At 37.2% G+C, this 18085-nt stretch overlaps 1 protein-coding gene across 1 annotated transcript in view; it reads right to left on the bottom strand.

The window, feature by feature from the left end:
• Positions 1-18085, bottom strand: part of LOC126263357 (NADPH oxidase 5-like) — a 425625-nt gene that overhangs the window by 100636 nt on the left and 306904 nt on the right. Inside the window, exons 8-9 of the mRNA XM_049960447.1 lie at positions 14866-15076; positions 13685-13911 (exon numbers count right to left, since the gene is read on the bottom strand). Of these exons, the coding sequence (XP_049816404.1) occupies positions 13685-13911; positions 14866-15076 (438 nt within the window). The remainder of the gene's footprint in view (positions 1-13684; positions 13912-14865; positions 15077-18085) is intronic.

Genomic DNA, 18085 nt, shown 5'->3' with positions numbered 1-18085 from the left:
CAATATGCCATGTTTGTTTTCTTATCTCTTTGAATCCAGTAAGTAACTCGATCCATACATCCACTTGTATGGCTAAATATCCCATTCAGCTCCATTCCATTTTCTTTTCAGCCTGATAGTGTGTTTCACCATATTCTGCTCTGTGTTCAATTTGTTTGTTTTCCTATATTTCCAAGAATTCATTTCAGACACACTGAAAACAAAGTTTTCCCACATTTACATAACATAACATAAGGAGGGCAACTGCTCATCTATAGTGGTCTGATGTGTGGTGCGCTTCAAACTAGCTTATGAGCTCTTGCTCAGCTTTCCAGTTTGGCAATGGCCATGCGTTTCAGTTAGATGTTTGGTTGTTTCTCATGCCGACACAGAATGCTGTACAGTAATTGCAGCATAACTGATATACACTGATAAGACTAAACAGTATGACCACTACCCATCATGATGATGGAAGTTACCTGGTGATGTTGCGGGTAGGTGACACGACAACAAAAGTAGGTAAGCAGAGCAGACACAGATGGGTGATCAACCTAATGAAAATATAGGCTGCAAAAGGGGAGATCTATTGAGATAAGTAACTTTGACAAAGGGCAGATTATTATTACACAGAGCCTTTCAATGAATATCTTGAAAACAGTGAAGCTGGTCAAATGTACATGTGCTACTTTCGTGACTATGGAAGAAGGTAGGAAGACAGTGAAAGTACCACTAGGCACTAAATGATTGGACATCAACGACTCTTCACAGAACATGGGGTTCAGAGGTTTGTCTGCTCTGTAAAGTAGGCTGAAAGGTGATCTGTGGCATCTATGCCAAAAGAGCACAATGCTGGTGCATGCACTAGTGTTTAGTGCACACCATTCATTATATACTGTTGAAGATGGAGCTCCACAGCAGACGCGCCCCCTCCCCCCCCAGAATGTTCACATGTTGACCCAATGACATCATCAGCTACAATTACAGTGGGCATGGGACCATTGGCATTCAACCGTCAATGAAAGGAAATGTGCCAGCTCTTTGGGCGAATCATGTTTTTGCTACACTAGGTCGATAGTCGTCTCTACAAATGCCATTGTTTAGGTGAACAGTGGCTTGAAACGTGCAGCACACCATGGACGCAGGCTGGTGGGAGGAGTATTATGCTATTGGAAACATTCTCCTGTGCTGGCATGGGACCTAAGCTAGCTGACAGCTGTGAGCCATCTGCATCCTTTCATGCTTTATGTCTTTCATGATGGCAATGTCATCTTTCAGCAGTATAATTGTCCATGTCTCAGAACCAGAACCATGCTACTACAGTGGTTTCAGGAGCATAATAGTGCACTCGTGTTGATGCCTCAGTGACCAAATTCACCTGATGCATGGCCCCCCCCCCCCCCCCCCCCCCCCGCCCACCCACACACACACTTCCTTCTCAGTCTCAGGAACAAAAGGAGAGGGGGGGGGGAGAGAGAGAGAGAGAGAGAGAGAGAGAGAGAGAGAGAGAGAGAGAGAGAGAGAGAGAGAGAGAGAGAGAGAGAACTTGTAAGTACTGAAAAACAGTTAGGACTGTTGAAAGCAAGCAATATACCAGTCCCTGTTAATATTAATATTAGATTTTACATTGAATATGCTGTGTAATAGTGTGTTTTGTATTCACATTTATATACAATATCTTGTGCAGAGAATATTCCCAACAGAAATAATCAATAAATGGATGGACTAATATCCCTAATGTGTATCTGGAGCATTCTAACATTAACATTCCTGGAGGAGTAGAAACTTCTGTCAAACAATCAATGCATATTCAGGGAAAAATGCCTGAGGAAAGAATGTTTGAAAGACAAATACCCTGTCGCAGCCAGCTATGCTGCATTTCATACTTCAGTCCTGTCTCTTTATATGGTATCTTATTATAGGCATAATCGCCTGTGAAAGTAGCCATGTATATTACGTTTGTTGCAAGCATTGCACACAGTTTTCTATGTGGACACCATTTTATTATGAACAACCACTGAAAACTAGTTAAATGAAAGCTTCATTAACCAACTGAACAGTATGCTGCTCAGTAGTGTGATCTGTTTCCAGGCTGTTATCTGGGTCCCCTCTCCCTGGGATTACAACTTGATAATAAATTCAGTTGGGAAGAGCACACCACAGAACTGCAGAAACACCTTGACAAATCTGTATTTGCAATTCGAGTGTTAGCAGACATAGGCGACATAAAAATGAAAAAGCTTGCATACTTTGCCTACTTTCATTCCATAATGTCATATGGTATAATATTTTGGGGTAACTCTTCAAGTCAAGCAAAAGTTTTCAGAGTCCAAAAGCGTGTAATATGTATTATTTGTGGAGTAAATTCACGGACGTCCTGTAGAAACCTCTTCAAAGAACTGTGTATACTAACTACTGCCTCTCAGTATATTTACTCATTAATGAAATTTGTTCTAAATAATATATCTCTTTTTCCAACAAACAGCTCAGTTCATACATACAATACCAGGAACAAAAATGATCTGCACAAGGACTTAAAAGCACTTACTTTAGTTCAAAAAGGGGTCCACTACTCAGGAACACTCATCTTCAATAATTTGCCAGTAAACAAAAAAAATTTAGTTACAAATAAAGATCAGTTAAAAAGGAGCCTGAAAGACTTACTAGTGGCCAACTCCTTATACTCCATTGACGAATTTTTTAATAGAAACAAATGATGTATTGCATATATTCATACTATTAGTATTGTTATTTCAGCTTAAAAAAAAATTGACATGTTCCACATCCACGAGGATCTCCTCAGCACGGATCTATGGAACGAAAACTAATCTAATCCAATCTAATCTAATCCCTCCATTATTGCAAACCATGTAGGACTGAGAAAGTGGGAACCATCTCTAAAACACATCCACTCCAAAGTCTTATTTCCCAATCAGAAAATATGTATGAAGTGCATGCCACAAAGTACTTTAAATATACCACACACAGAGGCTGCTTATTTGCTAAATATGGGAAGAATGTGTGTGTCTCCAAGTGAACTTCTACTGGTCATACTGTGTATCTTCAAGGTCCTAATGGGACATACAGTGTGCTTGAACAACAAATGCTGATTCCATTCTAACTTCTAATTCTTGAATTTTCAAGAATATTTTTACGAAATGTTATAGGGTCTTTTGACTCTGTCATGAGTGAACATATAATCATTTATACCATCCTTCACATTGCTCATAGACTGTTGCTCATCCAACTTTATTTAGTTCCCACAGACAAACAGTATTTCAGTACGTAGTATGCTAGTGATCAGACATTTTGTATGAACACACACTGGCCCTCTGAGGTATTTTTAAGGTGAGTGGTCCCTGTTTTGATTAATTAATAATGTAGACCATTGCTACAATATTTTTGTGTGTTGTGAAGTATTCAGACCTACATTTCTCTTCAGTTAGAGCTAGTTTCCAGTTGAACTGATATGGTATTACTAAAATGTTTTATTTAGTTTGTTTTGATATAAACAAATCCAGCAGATTGCAATGTTCTGACAATCTCTTGCAAAGTATAGTGCTCAAGTAGATTTTTAAAATTTTTTTAAAATTTATTGTTACCTTCTAACTTTCTGATCTCAGCTGGCAGATGAGCTCTTTTTTCTCTCTATTTTTGGAGGGCTCTTCTATTTCTGGGTGTTGTACCTATGATAGTCTGTATCTGTTAGAGTTTTTAGTTTATGAATAGGGATTTGCAGTGTGTTGTGGAGGACTGTGTTTTTATTTGAATAGGGATTTGCAGTGTGTTGTGGAGGACTGTTTTTTTTTTTTTTTATTTGAATAGCCATTTTCTGTAATGAAAACAATTGTTTTAGATGGCAAGTTACAGTTTCCCAAAACAATAATCCATAGGTTGTAAGGGACTGGAAGTAGCCTTAGTATGCCATCCTGACAAGTTTTGTAGTGAAAATATTTGATGCAAGTTTTATGTAGTAAAACAGAGTCTCTATGCAAGTTTTATTACATGATATTTAGAATTTAAGTTTTTGTCAGTTTGAATCCATCATCAAATTTAGGTTTTCATTTTTGTTTATTTTCCCAATGTGTAAGTAATTTATTTTATTTACATTTAATTTCAACTTGTTAGTATTTAACAAGGAGTGGATACACTTTAGGACTATCAATAGTTGTGGTATAAGGATTCATTTGGAGCACTTATTATTACATTCCTTTCCTTTGTGAATAAAGTGGCTTGGCTGTATTGTCTGAAGTGTGCGTCATTTACAAAAATGAGAAAAGTATGATTATTTTGATTTTTGTTCACGTAGTGCTTCATCAACTTCTTTAATGTTTTGGAGAATGCCACAAGATTTTCCAACCTTGTACTTGTCCCAGTTTTTGACCAATGACTTCACTTACAAGATTTCAAACCATTAAAAAAACCACTCCTTCACCGAATGCAAAATGGACAATAGGTGCCAAGGCCTTGCAGTCCCTGAGGCAGAGCTGATGACAGATATTTTCATCTCATCTACATCTGCTGACTTTTTGGTTTGGAGCTTTGTATCACCTGTAACACTTCATTTGTTGGAACTATCCTCATGCTACAAGTATGTTTTTACCATTCCAGTTTTTTCTTGATTTGTGAATTTCAAGCTTAATACAGTAGATTTGTTTATGATGTAATTATTTATATAATTATGCAAGTTCTTATTAATGATTTCCATGTGAACCTGATTTCTTGATTTGCAAATCTCTTCCCTGTTTCACCTTTCATAATTCCCATACTGTTTTTGTCAGTCATCAGATTGCTACTAACACATTCAATGGATGTTTTCATTTTAGAACTCAGTCTTTTTAGAATTGTACAAGAACTCTTGATGTTAGCTTTGATCCAAGTGTTTCTGTGTTATCTAATTATTGATAGCTTCTGCGGACAGCATGTATTGAAATCCGTTATGAAAATTTGGAAAAAGGCCTTATAATTGGTGTGTGTTAGTGAGTAAACTTCTGCCTAGCATTCGTTACCCAGACCAGTTTTGAAGTTGACACTGTTTTAGAAGAACTGTTTGTGTGTGAGCAGATTAATGCATTATTCACAGGAAAGTCAATCTATCTAATGCTACTTCCCAAGTCATGAGTATGTAACAAGAATATTAGCTGAAACATCATTCTTTTTCTGTGACAGACCCTCCTTTAGTAATGTGCTGTATTCTGCTTATTTATGATCCAGTCTCACATCTGGCTAGATGTTCTTTATCAATATTTTCCCCCCTAACAGACACTGATGCAGCACTGAATCACGAGCTGTAAGTTTAGAAAACACTGAATCACGAGCTGTAAGTTTAGAAAACACTGAATCTACCTGGTTATCACTGTCTAATAATTTGTCAAGAGTGTAAAGGTAGGGTTCAGATGAATACTTTAACTTAGAATATATTCTACACTTGGGCTATAAAGAGAGGTGATGGACAGTGATTCTACAGCTCAGTTTTATACCTGTTTTGCAAATTTGTGTGATGAGTGCTCTGAGTGGCTGAGAACAGTTCTCTGCACAAGGAGCCTATATTACATTAAATTTATGATAGGAGCTAATTCACTTGCAAATGTGTATAGTATATGTGATGGATTCTTTTGGGTCATGTTGCTGCTTGACTGATACCTGTAATATTTTATACACTTCAACAAGTGCATAATTTTCTGTTGTAAGGCAATTTTGAATACAGAATGAAGTGTTTTGTTTTCAGTTTGTCACTGTCTTTTTTGACCTGAATGTTACTGTTTGTTAGTAGCAGTAATATAGGGCCATAATTTTTAAGGATTTTAGGTGAGTTCCTTCTGCAGGTTTTTGCTGAAATAATTGCAAAAGTTCACACAGTGCCTTTTTGGTAGGTATCCATGTTTTGATTTAACATTCACACTTCTCAAAACAGACAACATGTGGATTCTTTTATTTCATGGTTGTAACAATTCCACTAATTCTGGTAGAAGTAGAGTTAACAAGATACTGAATGAGTTTTTCCTTTTTTAATGTAGAATAATGGGATTTTGTCACCAATAATGAATACACAAGGGCACACTAAACTAGATTCAAATTAGCACTCACATAGAGTAACATTCTAACACAAGAACAATAATTTGCTTAATTATACAATAAAACGTACGATATTATATTTACATTCAAACTGTAGAGGCATTCCAGCAGTACAACAGAACTACATACCGCCATGCTCATTAATTTTGGAAAAATTACCAATTAAAAGAAAGAAGGTCATTAAGAGTTTGAACAAGAGCTTGGAGTGGGGAAGGACATCAACTGTGCCTTTTCAAACTAACTATCCTGGAATGCACCTTGAGCAATTTAGGGACATCACATAAAATCAATATCTTTGGTCAAGATTTGAACCACTGTTCTCCTTGAACGCGAGTCCAGTGTGCTAACCTCTGTACCATATCACCAGATGAGTAAAATTATCTTTACATCAGGTATTCCTTGAATTTCCTCTTGCAGTTGGTGCTCCAACAGCAAGGCTTTTGATGTCTGCTGGTAAAGAATTGAACACGTTGCCAGCTGAGCAACATACCTTTCTAAATGTGGATGAAGTTGATTTGGTTTCTACATCTACATCTACATGATTACTCTGAAATTCACATTTAAGTGCTTGGCAAAGGGTTCATTGAACCACAATCATACTATCTCTCTACCATTCCACTCCCGAACAGCGCGCAGGAAAAATGAACACCTAAATCTTTCTGTTCGAGCTCTGATTTCTATTATTTTATTTTGATGATCATTCCTACCTATGTAGGTTGGGCTCAACAAAATATTTTCGCATTCGGAAGAGAAAGTTGGTGACTGAAATTTCGTAAATAGAACTCGCCGCGACAAAAAAGTCTTTGCTTTAATGACTTCCATCCCAACTCGCATATCATATCTGCCACACTCTCTCCCCTAGTACGTGATAATACAAAACGAGCTGCCCTTTTTTTCACCCTTTCGATGTCCTCCGTCAATCCCACATGGTAAGGATCCCACACCACACAGCAATATTCTAACAGAGGATGAACAAGGGTAGTGTAAGCTGTCTCTTTAGTGGACTTGTTGCATCTTCTAAGTGTCCTGCCAATGAAACACAACCTTTGGCTCGCCTTCCCCACAATATTATTATCTATGTGGTCTTTCCAACTGAAGTTGTTCGTAATTTTAACACCCAGGTACTTAGTTGAATTGACAGCCTTGAGAACTGTACTATTTATCGCGTAATCGAATTCCAACGGATTTCTTTTGGAACTCATGTGGATCACCTCACACTTTTCGTTATTTAGCATCAACTGCCACCTGCCACACCATACAACAATCTTTTCTAATTCGCTTTGCAACTGATACTGGTCTTTGGATGACCTTACTAGATGGTAAATTACAGCATCACCTGTGAACAGCCGAAGAGAACTGCTCAGATTGTCACCCAGGTCATTTATATAGATCAGGAACAGCAGAGGTCCCAGGATGCTTCCCTGGGGAACACCTGATATCACTTCAGTGTTACTCTATGATTTGCTATCTATTACTACGAACTGTGACCTTCCTGACAGGAAATCACGAATCCAGTCGCACAACTGAGACGATACCCCATAGGCCCACAGCTTGATTAGAAGTCACTTGTGAGGAATGGTGTCAAAAGCCTTCCGGAAATCTAGAAATACGGAATCAACTCGAGATCTCCTGTCGATAGCGGCCATTACTTCGTGCGAATAAAGAGCTAGCTGCGTTGCACAAGAATGATGTTTTCTGAAACCATGCTGATTATGTATCAATAGATTGTTCCCTTCGAGATGATTCATAATGTTTGAATACAGTATATGCTCCAAAACCCTACTGCAAACCGTCAATGATATAGGTCTGTAGTTCGATGGATTACTCCTATTACCCTTCTTAAACACTGGTGCGACCTGCACAATTTTCCAATCTGTAGGTACAGATCTATCGGTGAGCAAGCAGTTGAAGACGATTGCTAAGTAGGGAGCTATTGTATCAGCGTAATCTGAAAGGAACCTAATCGGTATACAATCTGGACCTGAAGACTTGCCCATATCAAGAAATTTGAGTTGCTTTGCATCCCCTAAGGTATCTACTTCTAAGAAACTCATGCTAGCAGCTGTTTGTGTTTAAAATTCTGGAATATTCCATTCGTCTTCCCTGGTGAAGGAATTTCGGAAAACTGCATTCAATAACTCCGCTTTAGCGGCACAGTCGTCGATAACAGTACCACCGGCACTGCGCAGCGAAGGTACTGACTGCGTCTTGCCACTTGTGTACTTTACATACGACCAGAATTTCTTCAGATTTTCTACCACGTTTCTGTGGAAGTCCTTTTTTGACCCTGTATTATGGTCCTATTCACTATTCGTGCAACAGTGTATTGGATAGATACCACTTATGACGCTAAGTGCTCTCTTCTGGCTAAGAATAATTTCATTTATTTACTTTCCTAAACAGGGCTTTATTATTCTGATAGACAATGGCACAAGACAACATTGGATGTAAATATCTGAAACAATAGCTCTGACAGTACACATATGTACTGTTGCTGCAATTTTATGCAAGGCTTACCCTGGTGCATTATCAACTGGTAGAAATTTATTGTCTGCATCGAGTGTAAACTTGTTCACTGTATCAGAGCAGAGCGAGAGATAAGGTATGAATTCAAAGAACTGCGAAGGGGCTGTACAGAGTTTTGTGGGTCTCCCGTGTTCACTGTGCTGCATTTTAAGCTCGACTGCCATTATCAGAAAATGTGGTCTTCTCTTTCTATCTGTTGGAAAAAAACTTGATCCATGCCTCACTATTCTAGTTCAATTAGGAAAGTCTGCTTTCTTGAGAAGAATGCCATCTTTGCACAATTTAAAGCCTTGGATAGGTCAATAGAATTCAGTCTTTTGCTATATTACTGTTTAGAGGTTTTTGAATTTGATCAGTGAAGAAGAAAGCAGCATTATCTATTGATAGGCCTCACTGGAAACCATACTGACATTGACTGATAATGTTGTGACTGTGGAGGCGAGAAAGAATACTCCTGAACACTAGTTTACCTAGGACCTGTTTATTAACAAGGAGAATGTATGGTAGTCTGATATAGCTGTTTTAACATCTTCCAAAAAATTTGGGTCACATAAGCTTATTTTAATCTCTAGGATAATATCTTGTTGCAGAGATTCATAAAATATGTGACAGGACTACACTTAGAGAATCACAGCAGTGCTTACATATCCTTGTAGACACACTATCAGCTGCATTAGGGATTTTTTACTTTTGTCTATTATCTGTTTGATCTCAGAAAGTGTGATTGGAGTTACAGCCATCTGAACTATTTTCTTGCTTCACTTTCTGCAGAATGACTTATTTCAATCACAAAGCCTTTACAGCAATTTCTTTTTGCGTATATTAAAACCTTGCTATTTGTTTCGTCAGCAACTACTTCAATGTTTTTTTTACTGCTTTGCCACTTTGCCTTGTCTGTTGCAGACATGAGACCACCTTTTTTCAAATTATATCTTTTTATGAGTGATATATATATAGCTTTGAATTCTTATTAATTCTTTCCCTACTTTATAATACACTATACATTGCTCTTTCAATGAGATCAGGTGTTCATAGTAATGCATGTAACTCTTATTATGACCATTCAAAAAGGAACTATCCAGAGCTGTAAAGTAAAACCACTGAAGGGACCATAATGCCATTTCCTGCAGGAGAAGGTACGCCTCAAACTCACTGCTGGAGAGACGTTAGGGCACACCCATGTGAATACAGAACAAGCATATACATGTGTTGACTGTCCACTGCACTCAGTCATGCTGAAAATAGAGAAATGGATGCTTCAAATATAGCAAATAGGCATACTGCGTTTCCTGACAGCAAACGTAATGTGGGGAATGGAACTTCATCAAACAATGGCATTATGAAGAGCGTTGCATTCCTGTTTCAAGGATCAAGTTATGACAACAGTGATTGAAGGGAGGAGGATGATGATGGCCAGTGACACATGATCTGGAATGCTCCATCACAATACTGATACCTTTGTCCAGTAGGTGGATGCCCTCATTGATGAAGACCAGTGAGTTTCATTGCCAGCCATTGGCCCACATCAGATTGAGCATCAAAACTGCAATGGACATTCAGTGTTCTCCATAACTTGTGCCATTCTTTGATGAATTTCCATTCCTCACAGTATTTCTGCTGCAAGGAAATACAATACACCCCTTTGCTCTTTTTTAGATGCCTCCATTTCTCTGTTTTCAATACTACTGAGTGCAGTGAACAGTCAGCGCATGTGCTTGTACCCTCTGTCGTGATGTGGATGCACATCTGCCTCCCTCTAGTGGTGAGTGTTGACACTCAGTGCCCTTATAGGCACCACCTTGTTCTGTAGACAATGGTATTACAATCCCTTCAACAGTTTTCATTTTACAGCCTCTGGTTCATTTCTTTTTGAATGACCCTAATACTGTACAAGGGACTATGATATCTGTTGCAACATGTTTCATTTTGGTTACCTAAGAATATTTCCCATGGTTTTCTGGAAAAGTAGAAGCAAACAACAGCACCAACTCATTAGGTAAGTAGTTGAATTTGTCGTTCACATTCCTTTCCATCTACAGGGTGAACCAGAAAACCACTGACAAACCTTTAGACGTGAAAGTGTGGACAAAGACAAGTGATGTATGTCTTTTAAACATAGACTCCAAAATGCGTACCTTATGAGCTAAGATTACTTGTTCAGCAGAAGAGATGTGCTTCACGGGAGTGAAAATGAACAAGTGCTCATAGCTCTGAAAGTTTGTCAGTGGTGTTCTGGTTCACCCCGTACATTTCCCTGTGTTCCAACTGAGATTTAAATGAGACTGATAGCCAACCATAAAGTTGTAAACATAGGAGTCAGTATCTTACGATGTACAATAGGGTTAGCTCATTGCTGTAGGTTTTTGGTGTTAGAATAAAGAAATTTCAAGTCAAAATTCATCAACATGGATATACTGGAATACTTACTAATTGAACATAGTAATTGGTTTCAATGTGACAGACTTTGCATTTACGCTTGCTTAAGGAGATAAGAAACAAAAAGTTGTGTAAGCAGAAGACACTAAAACATCTAAAAGAAATTATTGACAAGGGTACACAAGTAGTATAGAGCTGCAAAAATTATCCCTAGACCTTAATAGGCTAAACCAGATCTGTACAAACAACAACAACAACAACAACAGCTACAACTACAAAAGAAGTCAGTTCCTGGCTGTTTTCCTGTAATGTTGTTTAATCTCTATACTTTATTGCTTTATTCTACATAAGAAAGGCTAGGCAATGGAGGTGGCATTGCAGCTGAGGCACTGCATCCATTTTAGGGTGAATCATGGTTCAAATAGCCAGCCACATGTCCAGATTTATGTTTCACTGAAGAGAAATGTGAGTATGAGGAGAAATATGAGGATGGTTTCTTTGAAAATACAGGATGTAGATAAAGTCTGGGAACACTTTCAATTATTTATTGCACAAGAACTAAACATTGTACAGATGGCATACATATTGCATTTTGAAGTGAAGCTCTTGAAAGTTTTTTGTTTACAAACATTCAACATGCGAGCCATGAGTGAACTGGCAGATATCAATACGGTAATCAAATTCTTGCCATACCCGTCCCAGCATGGCATCGTAGACTGTGACAGTCACTTCCCGTATTCTCTCCCAGAGCTCTGCTACATCACTTGGTAGAGTACATACACCAGATCTTTAATGTGTCCCCACAGAAAAGAGTCATATGGAGTGAGATCTGGTGATCAGAGAGGCCATTTCATGAAACCGCTGTTCCCTTCTGCACCAATCAATGTGGCAGCTCCTTGTTCAGGTCCCCACGAGCTTCATGATGAAAATGAGGTGAAGTCCCATCCTGCTGAAAGATGGACAGTCCAATTTCATTTGAGGCATCAGCCATTGCTGCAACATATCCAAGTAGGAATATCCAGTGACTGTGCTCTCAGCAAAGAAGAATGGCCCATACAGTTTTCGATGTGACATGGCACAAAAAACATTTACCTTTTTGGGAATCACACTAATTCAATGCATTTGTGTGGATGCTTTGTACCCCAGATTCAACGGTTATGCCTGTTCACTTTCCCAGTAGTGTAATAAGTGGCTTTGTTACTAAAAATTAAGTGATCAACAATGCCATCCTCATCATCATTCAATCCTTGCAACTGCGAACAAAACTCAAAACGCTCATATTTGTCGTCTTCATTGAGCTTCTGCACAAGCTCCAATTTGAATGGTTTCATAGACAGCTTCTGTCACAGGACTTTTGACACTGTCATTGGAGCAATTTCAAGTTGATGGGATACATGATGCACCAGTTTCTTTGGACAGACTTCTTATGAATGTCTCTCGTACATGCTCCACATTCATTTCACTCACACTGGGATGTCCACAACTTCTTACCAGTTACAAGCAACCTTTCATAATGAATTTATTGTGTCAGTGGTAAATTGCCTTCCTTTTTAGTGGCTTCTTACTGTATTTGGTTCTAAACATCCATTGAACAGCTGTAGCACATTTGTTTTTGTTGAACTCCAACACATAGAAAGCTCGCTCTGCATCTGAACTCACCATGTTTGCGACTAGCACTGACTATCAGCAAATTATCAAACTATGCTATGGCAGTATACATGAAAAGAAACTTTCAGGGTCTCTCTTCAAAATGACACATATGTACAATATCTGTACAATGTTTGGTTCTTGTGCAATGAATAATTGAAAGTGTTCCTGGACTTTATGTACACCCTGTAGATGATATCAACAACTTGACATTAAATCCTCTGTTCCTTCCTACTTTCCTTCCCTTCATTCTTTTCTCCTTTCCTGGGCAATATTTGCAGATTCTGTACTATTTCCAGGTGTTATTCTCTCAATTGTTCCTTTTATTTGCTCCCTTATGTCTGCAGTCATCTCTTCCTTCTCATTACAACAATAATGTTACACTCATCATAGAATGGTTCAAGAAACATACCAATAGTAACGATCTTGGGCATAATGAATGGCACTGGTAACTTAGTACTAATTTGCTGCCAACTTAGGCTACTATTACAAATGAAGGTTGTGATAATGAACATAAAACTTATTAACAGGAAGATACCAGTGGAACACTGACCACAAACAACACAGGCTGGCAATTCTTCTGGGAAACCTGGAAGTCTCAAGGAGTTAAATTATACCTGTAAAAAATCAGGGAGATCTCAGGAAATTTCAGGAATTTTCTAAAATCTCAGGGTATTGTGTGGTTTTTAAACTAACATTAGAATTTAATTTTATTGAGATTTATACATCACAAATTTTAAAATACTCCATATTCTGAAGTGTGTTAATTATTTGAATATTAGTCCACATAAATTACGATTATTAAAAACTGAAGTTAAACTACAGCCAAAAGGAAAGAAAAGTCACTACTATCAGATGCTCAGCCCTCCCCCACCGCTTTCCATCATTGCATTCTTTTGTTAAGGACGATAAAGAAATTCATCACCCCTATTTCACAATATTTTCCAGCAAGAAAATTAACTGTATCTACAAATATTGATTTGAATTTGAACAGTTCACTTTCAGGATGGGGAGAAAGATTTATAACCCCATTTTAGATTTGATACATGGTACTGTGTATTCTATGTAATATGTAGGTACTTACCACAAGCTCTTGCAAAAATGACAAAGGTATTATGATTTCGATACTCAATTGCTCGTGACACGAAGAGAGCAACATTAATAATGATTACGAACATCAAAAACACCAAATAAACATAATTATTCTTCATATATGGTCGAGTCAGCTGATAGGGAACAAGTGCTGCAAGCCTCCTTGTTAGTGATTTAGGTGGAGCTTTGGGCTTTGGTGGCACTAGCCATCGATCAATGCTGTAAACATAGAAATTCAAGAGTACAGTCGATCTATTTTACAGGAACTGCAAATAATCTACATTTAAATACATTGGGTCTGTTGCATCTTGACTGGTACACAATTTGAGCACATAAATTGTTGATCTCCACAGTCTTAAGATGCCTCAATTAAACCTCTTAGTACTACTGGAGTCAATAAGACCCCACAAGCACAATGGAAAATGGAAAATTACTTAGCGTCTATATGGCCCAAGTGGTACTCAGAGATAAAAAATTCTGATGGGAGGAGGATTAAGATAACTTCATCAGAGTTCAGTGGTTAAATACTCTCTTCCGTGGTAACAGTAAAAGGTATGGTTAAACAGACAAAATTTACCAAACTCCTGTTGTTTCCAATCTTGATGTTATCTGATTAAAACATATGTTACTGTAGATGATGCTTAAGACATAAATTTGTATCATTTCAGAGTTCTGTTTTTCAATTGCTTTGATTAGTGATTTCTCAAAAGTTAATAAAACACATTCTCAAAATCAGTAAATTCAAGATGAAGTGGTAACATTACTTCTTCCTGTAACCATGTTCACAAATTTCAAGTGGTTCATCATGCATCACCCACCTCCAAGATCTATTTGTTCCCTATCCTGATTAAAGTCTAATGTTTCTGCTAGAATAATAGTACATTCGTAAAAAATGTTGTATAAAACTGAGCCAAGCAAATAGTTCGCATTCTTCAAATCATCTCTACCTGAAATGAAACTATTATGGCACTTTTGTAAGTGGCCAGAGTATTTAAGACATTTTCTTATAGAAGAAACAAAATATACCATTGGCTCCCAAAAGCCATTGTAATGAAAACAGTGAGGTGCAAAACAAGAATGAAAACAAGCTAAATTGCCACATAAATTTACTGCCAGCAAAAAAAAAAAAAAATTGTAGGCCACCTATACTATAATCTTTTTTTCTCAAAATACCTTATAGTTAAATTTTCCAAAAGGCCTTCATGCTTTTCCAGTTGGTTTTTAAGTGCTTCAAAAGTAATGGCTCCTCTGTTTTCTGGGTCAGCATCTTCAAATAATGCCATAGTTAGGTCATCAATTTGATCCTCACTAAATTTCATTCCATTCTCCTCCATGCATGCTCTCATCACATGCTGCAGTTCCCTGTGCTGAATTAAACCATCACCTGATGGATAAACAACAAATAATTAAAAATATATGTTCAGTTTGCATCAACTTTCTGTCGATACAATACATTATAGCAAAAAAATACAATATCTAACAAATCAGAGGAAAGCTGAAGCTGCACAGCACGAAAGTTTATTATGAAAATATTTTCACATTTAACTTTGATTTTCAAGATAATGAAATTTTGAGTTTTGAGATTGGATAGATATAAATTATACTGTTTGCTGACATTTGCAAAATTTTTGAAAACTGATCAAAAAATGGTAAAGGTGTGAATGGTACCTATTTATGATAACCACAATCATCATCATCATCATCATCATCATCATCATCATCATCATCATCATCATTATCATCATTATTATTATCATCTGTATCTCAGTAAATTTACAAAATGTCCTGAAATGTCTAAAATGTTCACCAGAGTAACTGAAATTTGCAACTCTGATGATCAAAGTGAATCGGTAGGCAACACTGTTAAGAAAGGAAGAATAGCTATAAAACTGAATGTTTTCTACAGCAGGTGAGAAGACTGACATACAAGAATCAGATGTTTTTAGTAATTGTTCTCAAATATTCCTGCAAACCTTGGACTTTTGTGTGTAGTGTTGCTCTGGTGTTTCTCATGGTATACACTTAAAAAAGTCAGATAGAGTCCTGCACCATATTTTAACATGTCGTGAAGGTTGATTTTGTTATACAATACAACAGCAGGTGATGGTTTAAGCTGGTTTATAAACTTGTTTGGTACCTCATGACAAATAATATTTTTCTATCTGCATTTATCAAATAAAAAGCTCCACACCATCCACGCCTTCAACACACCTGTCAGTATCCCACCCTAGATACATTATGCTTGTAATTGGACAATGTACACTGCATATGAAAATTTGAATTTCTATTTTGTGTTATTTCAATTTGTGACTTGATAGAGCATTATTACAGCATGAATGATGCAAAACATTAAACTGTATAAGCTTTCAACATTTATTCTATAGATAATCTATTACTTTTGTTAGCATGTAACCTGTGAAATGTGTTGGAAGGTGTTTGAATGTGTGTGCCATTATTGTTAATTTAAGACACGGTAGTTCCAGAAGAACAAGAGATTTCAATAAAATAAATAAATCATGCCATAGGTATCAATCAGAAAACCTGCCATTATCCAGCCAATACACTACCCAAATGTTGAGGTGGGGATTCAATAAAAACTTTGAGTCTTTTGTTCATAAAATAATGAAACAAAAGCTACTGCCATCACATGCAGCTCTCCAAATTTGTCTATACTATGCAAGTGACTTTATCTCTTCTTAACTACCGCAAGACACATCCAATAAACTAGCTTACTTAAGGTAACCCTTGGGCTGCTGCAACAGTTTTTACCCCACACGTTCCTTTCCTTCCATTACCAAATTTGTGCAATTTCTTGATGCCACACAATGTTTCCTGTCAAAAGAGCCTTTCTTTTAGACAGGGTGTGTGAAATTTCTTCTCTCTGCAGTCTGATTTAGTAGCTCCTCATTCATTATCTGCTATATCCACATAAGATTCAGTATTATTCTGTAGTAGTGAATTTCGAAAGCTTCTATTCTCTTCATGTATGCACAATTGATCATCCATGTTCCACTTCTGTACGAGGAATTGCTCCAGATAAATACTTTCAGACTATGCTTTCTTAACATAAATTTATATTAGACTTTAAAATCTATCTTTTTCAGAAAACCCTTTGTTGCTGTTATTCTGAATTTTATATTCCCTCTAATTTGGCCATCATCAGTTATTTTGCTGTCAGAATAACAAAACTGGTCTACTAATTTTATTCTCTCATTTCCTCATTTATTTTCTCATCATCTCAATTATTTATCTTTGTTTTATTTTGTTGTTGTTCATATTGCAGTCTCTTTTGAAGTCCCTATCCACTCTGTTCAACTGAACTACCAAATCCTCTTAATCATCACTTGAAAACGTGTGGTTACAATTAACTAAAATAGTTTTATAACTGCCAACAATATTTAACTTTCTAATAATTAAGTCAGTCTGCAATACTGCTGAATCACTGCATAACAACTACTATTTTTTGTCAAACATTGTACTTTCTGTGGAGTAGGAGCATTAATAACCATGGTATGCAACAGATAATACCAATGTGTCTATGTTAGTGTGCTTTCATACCATTTTTCTCTTTGTACTCATCCTATTTAACATAGTCACCGCTAATGTCAGCTGCATTGCAACCTGTAGTTCTAATAAGTTTAATTTACGCTTAAACTTTACATAATTACAAACTTAGAGAAAATATTTAGCAATTTCTGTGGGTTGTAGACTTTGATTCTGTGACAAACAATGTAAAATAAATTTAACAATCCACTGGATTAATTACAGTTTTCTAAGTGCTGGGCACGGCAAGATATCCTGTGAAGCATTGGTAAGGTCTTCTCTGAAACCTATATAGAACAGCTGGTTTAAAAGCCATGCCTAACGGAAATATGACAAAAATGTAGTCATGGATGTTCTGGTAGACTGCAAAAATTTAGAGGCAAAGGCTACCACTCAACAAATAATCCAGCTTTTAGACAAAATCATCCACAAAACCAGTAACTTTTAACTCTTTTTTTTTGTGTGTGTGCTTGTTGAAGACCTACTGGCAATGACCTCTTTGAGGAGGTCTATATTGCAACTTGTATCAGTGACCATGAGGTAGTTGCAGCAACAGTGATTACTTAGTGTAGCTAAAACAAGTACTAAAATTTACATGTTCGGTACAGCAGCTGAAGTGGCAGCTTTGTCACATCTCAAAGAGGAACTCCAAACATTTACCTCTGGGCAGGGACAGGTAGAATAACTATGATTTGAGTTTAAAAGAATAGTTTACCATACACTGTGTTGTATCTGCCTGGAAGTAATTTCCTCTGCGGACCAGGCACGCTGTGTGGGCAACTGCCCCACCAGGAGGATATGCGTAAATGTCTCATCACGACAGATGATTTTTCCCTGTATGGCCTGGGCT

This window comes from Schistocerca nitens, chromosome 6, assembly GCF_023898315.1.
Source record: "Schistocerca nitens isolate TAMUIC-IGC-003100 chromosome 6, iqSchNite1.1, whole genome shotgun sequence".
In the NCBI taxonomy this organism is placed as follows: domain Eukaryota; kingdom Metazoa; phylum Arthropoda; class Insecta; order Orthoptera; family Acrididae; genus Schistocerca; species Schistocerca nitens.
This window is presented reverse-complemented; position numbering and strand designations above follow the sequence as displayed.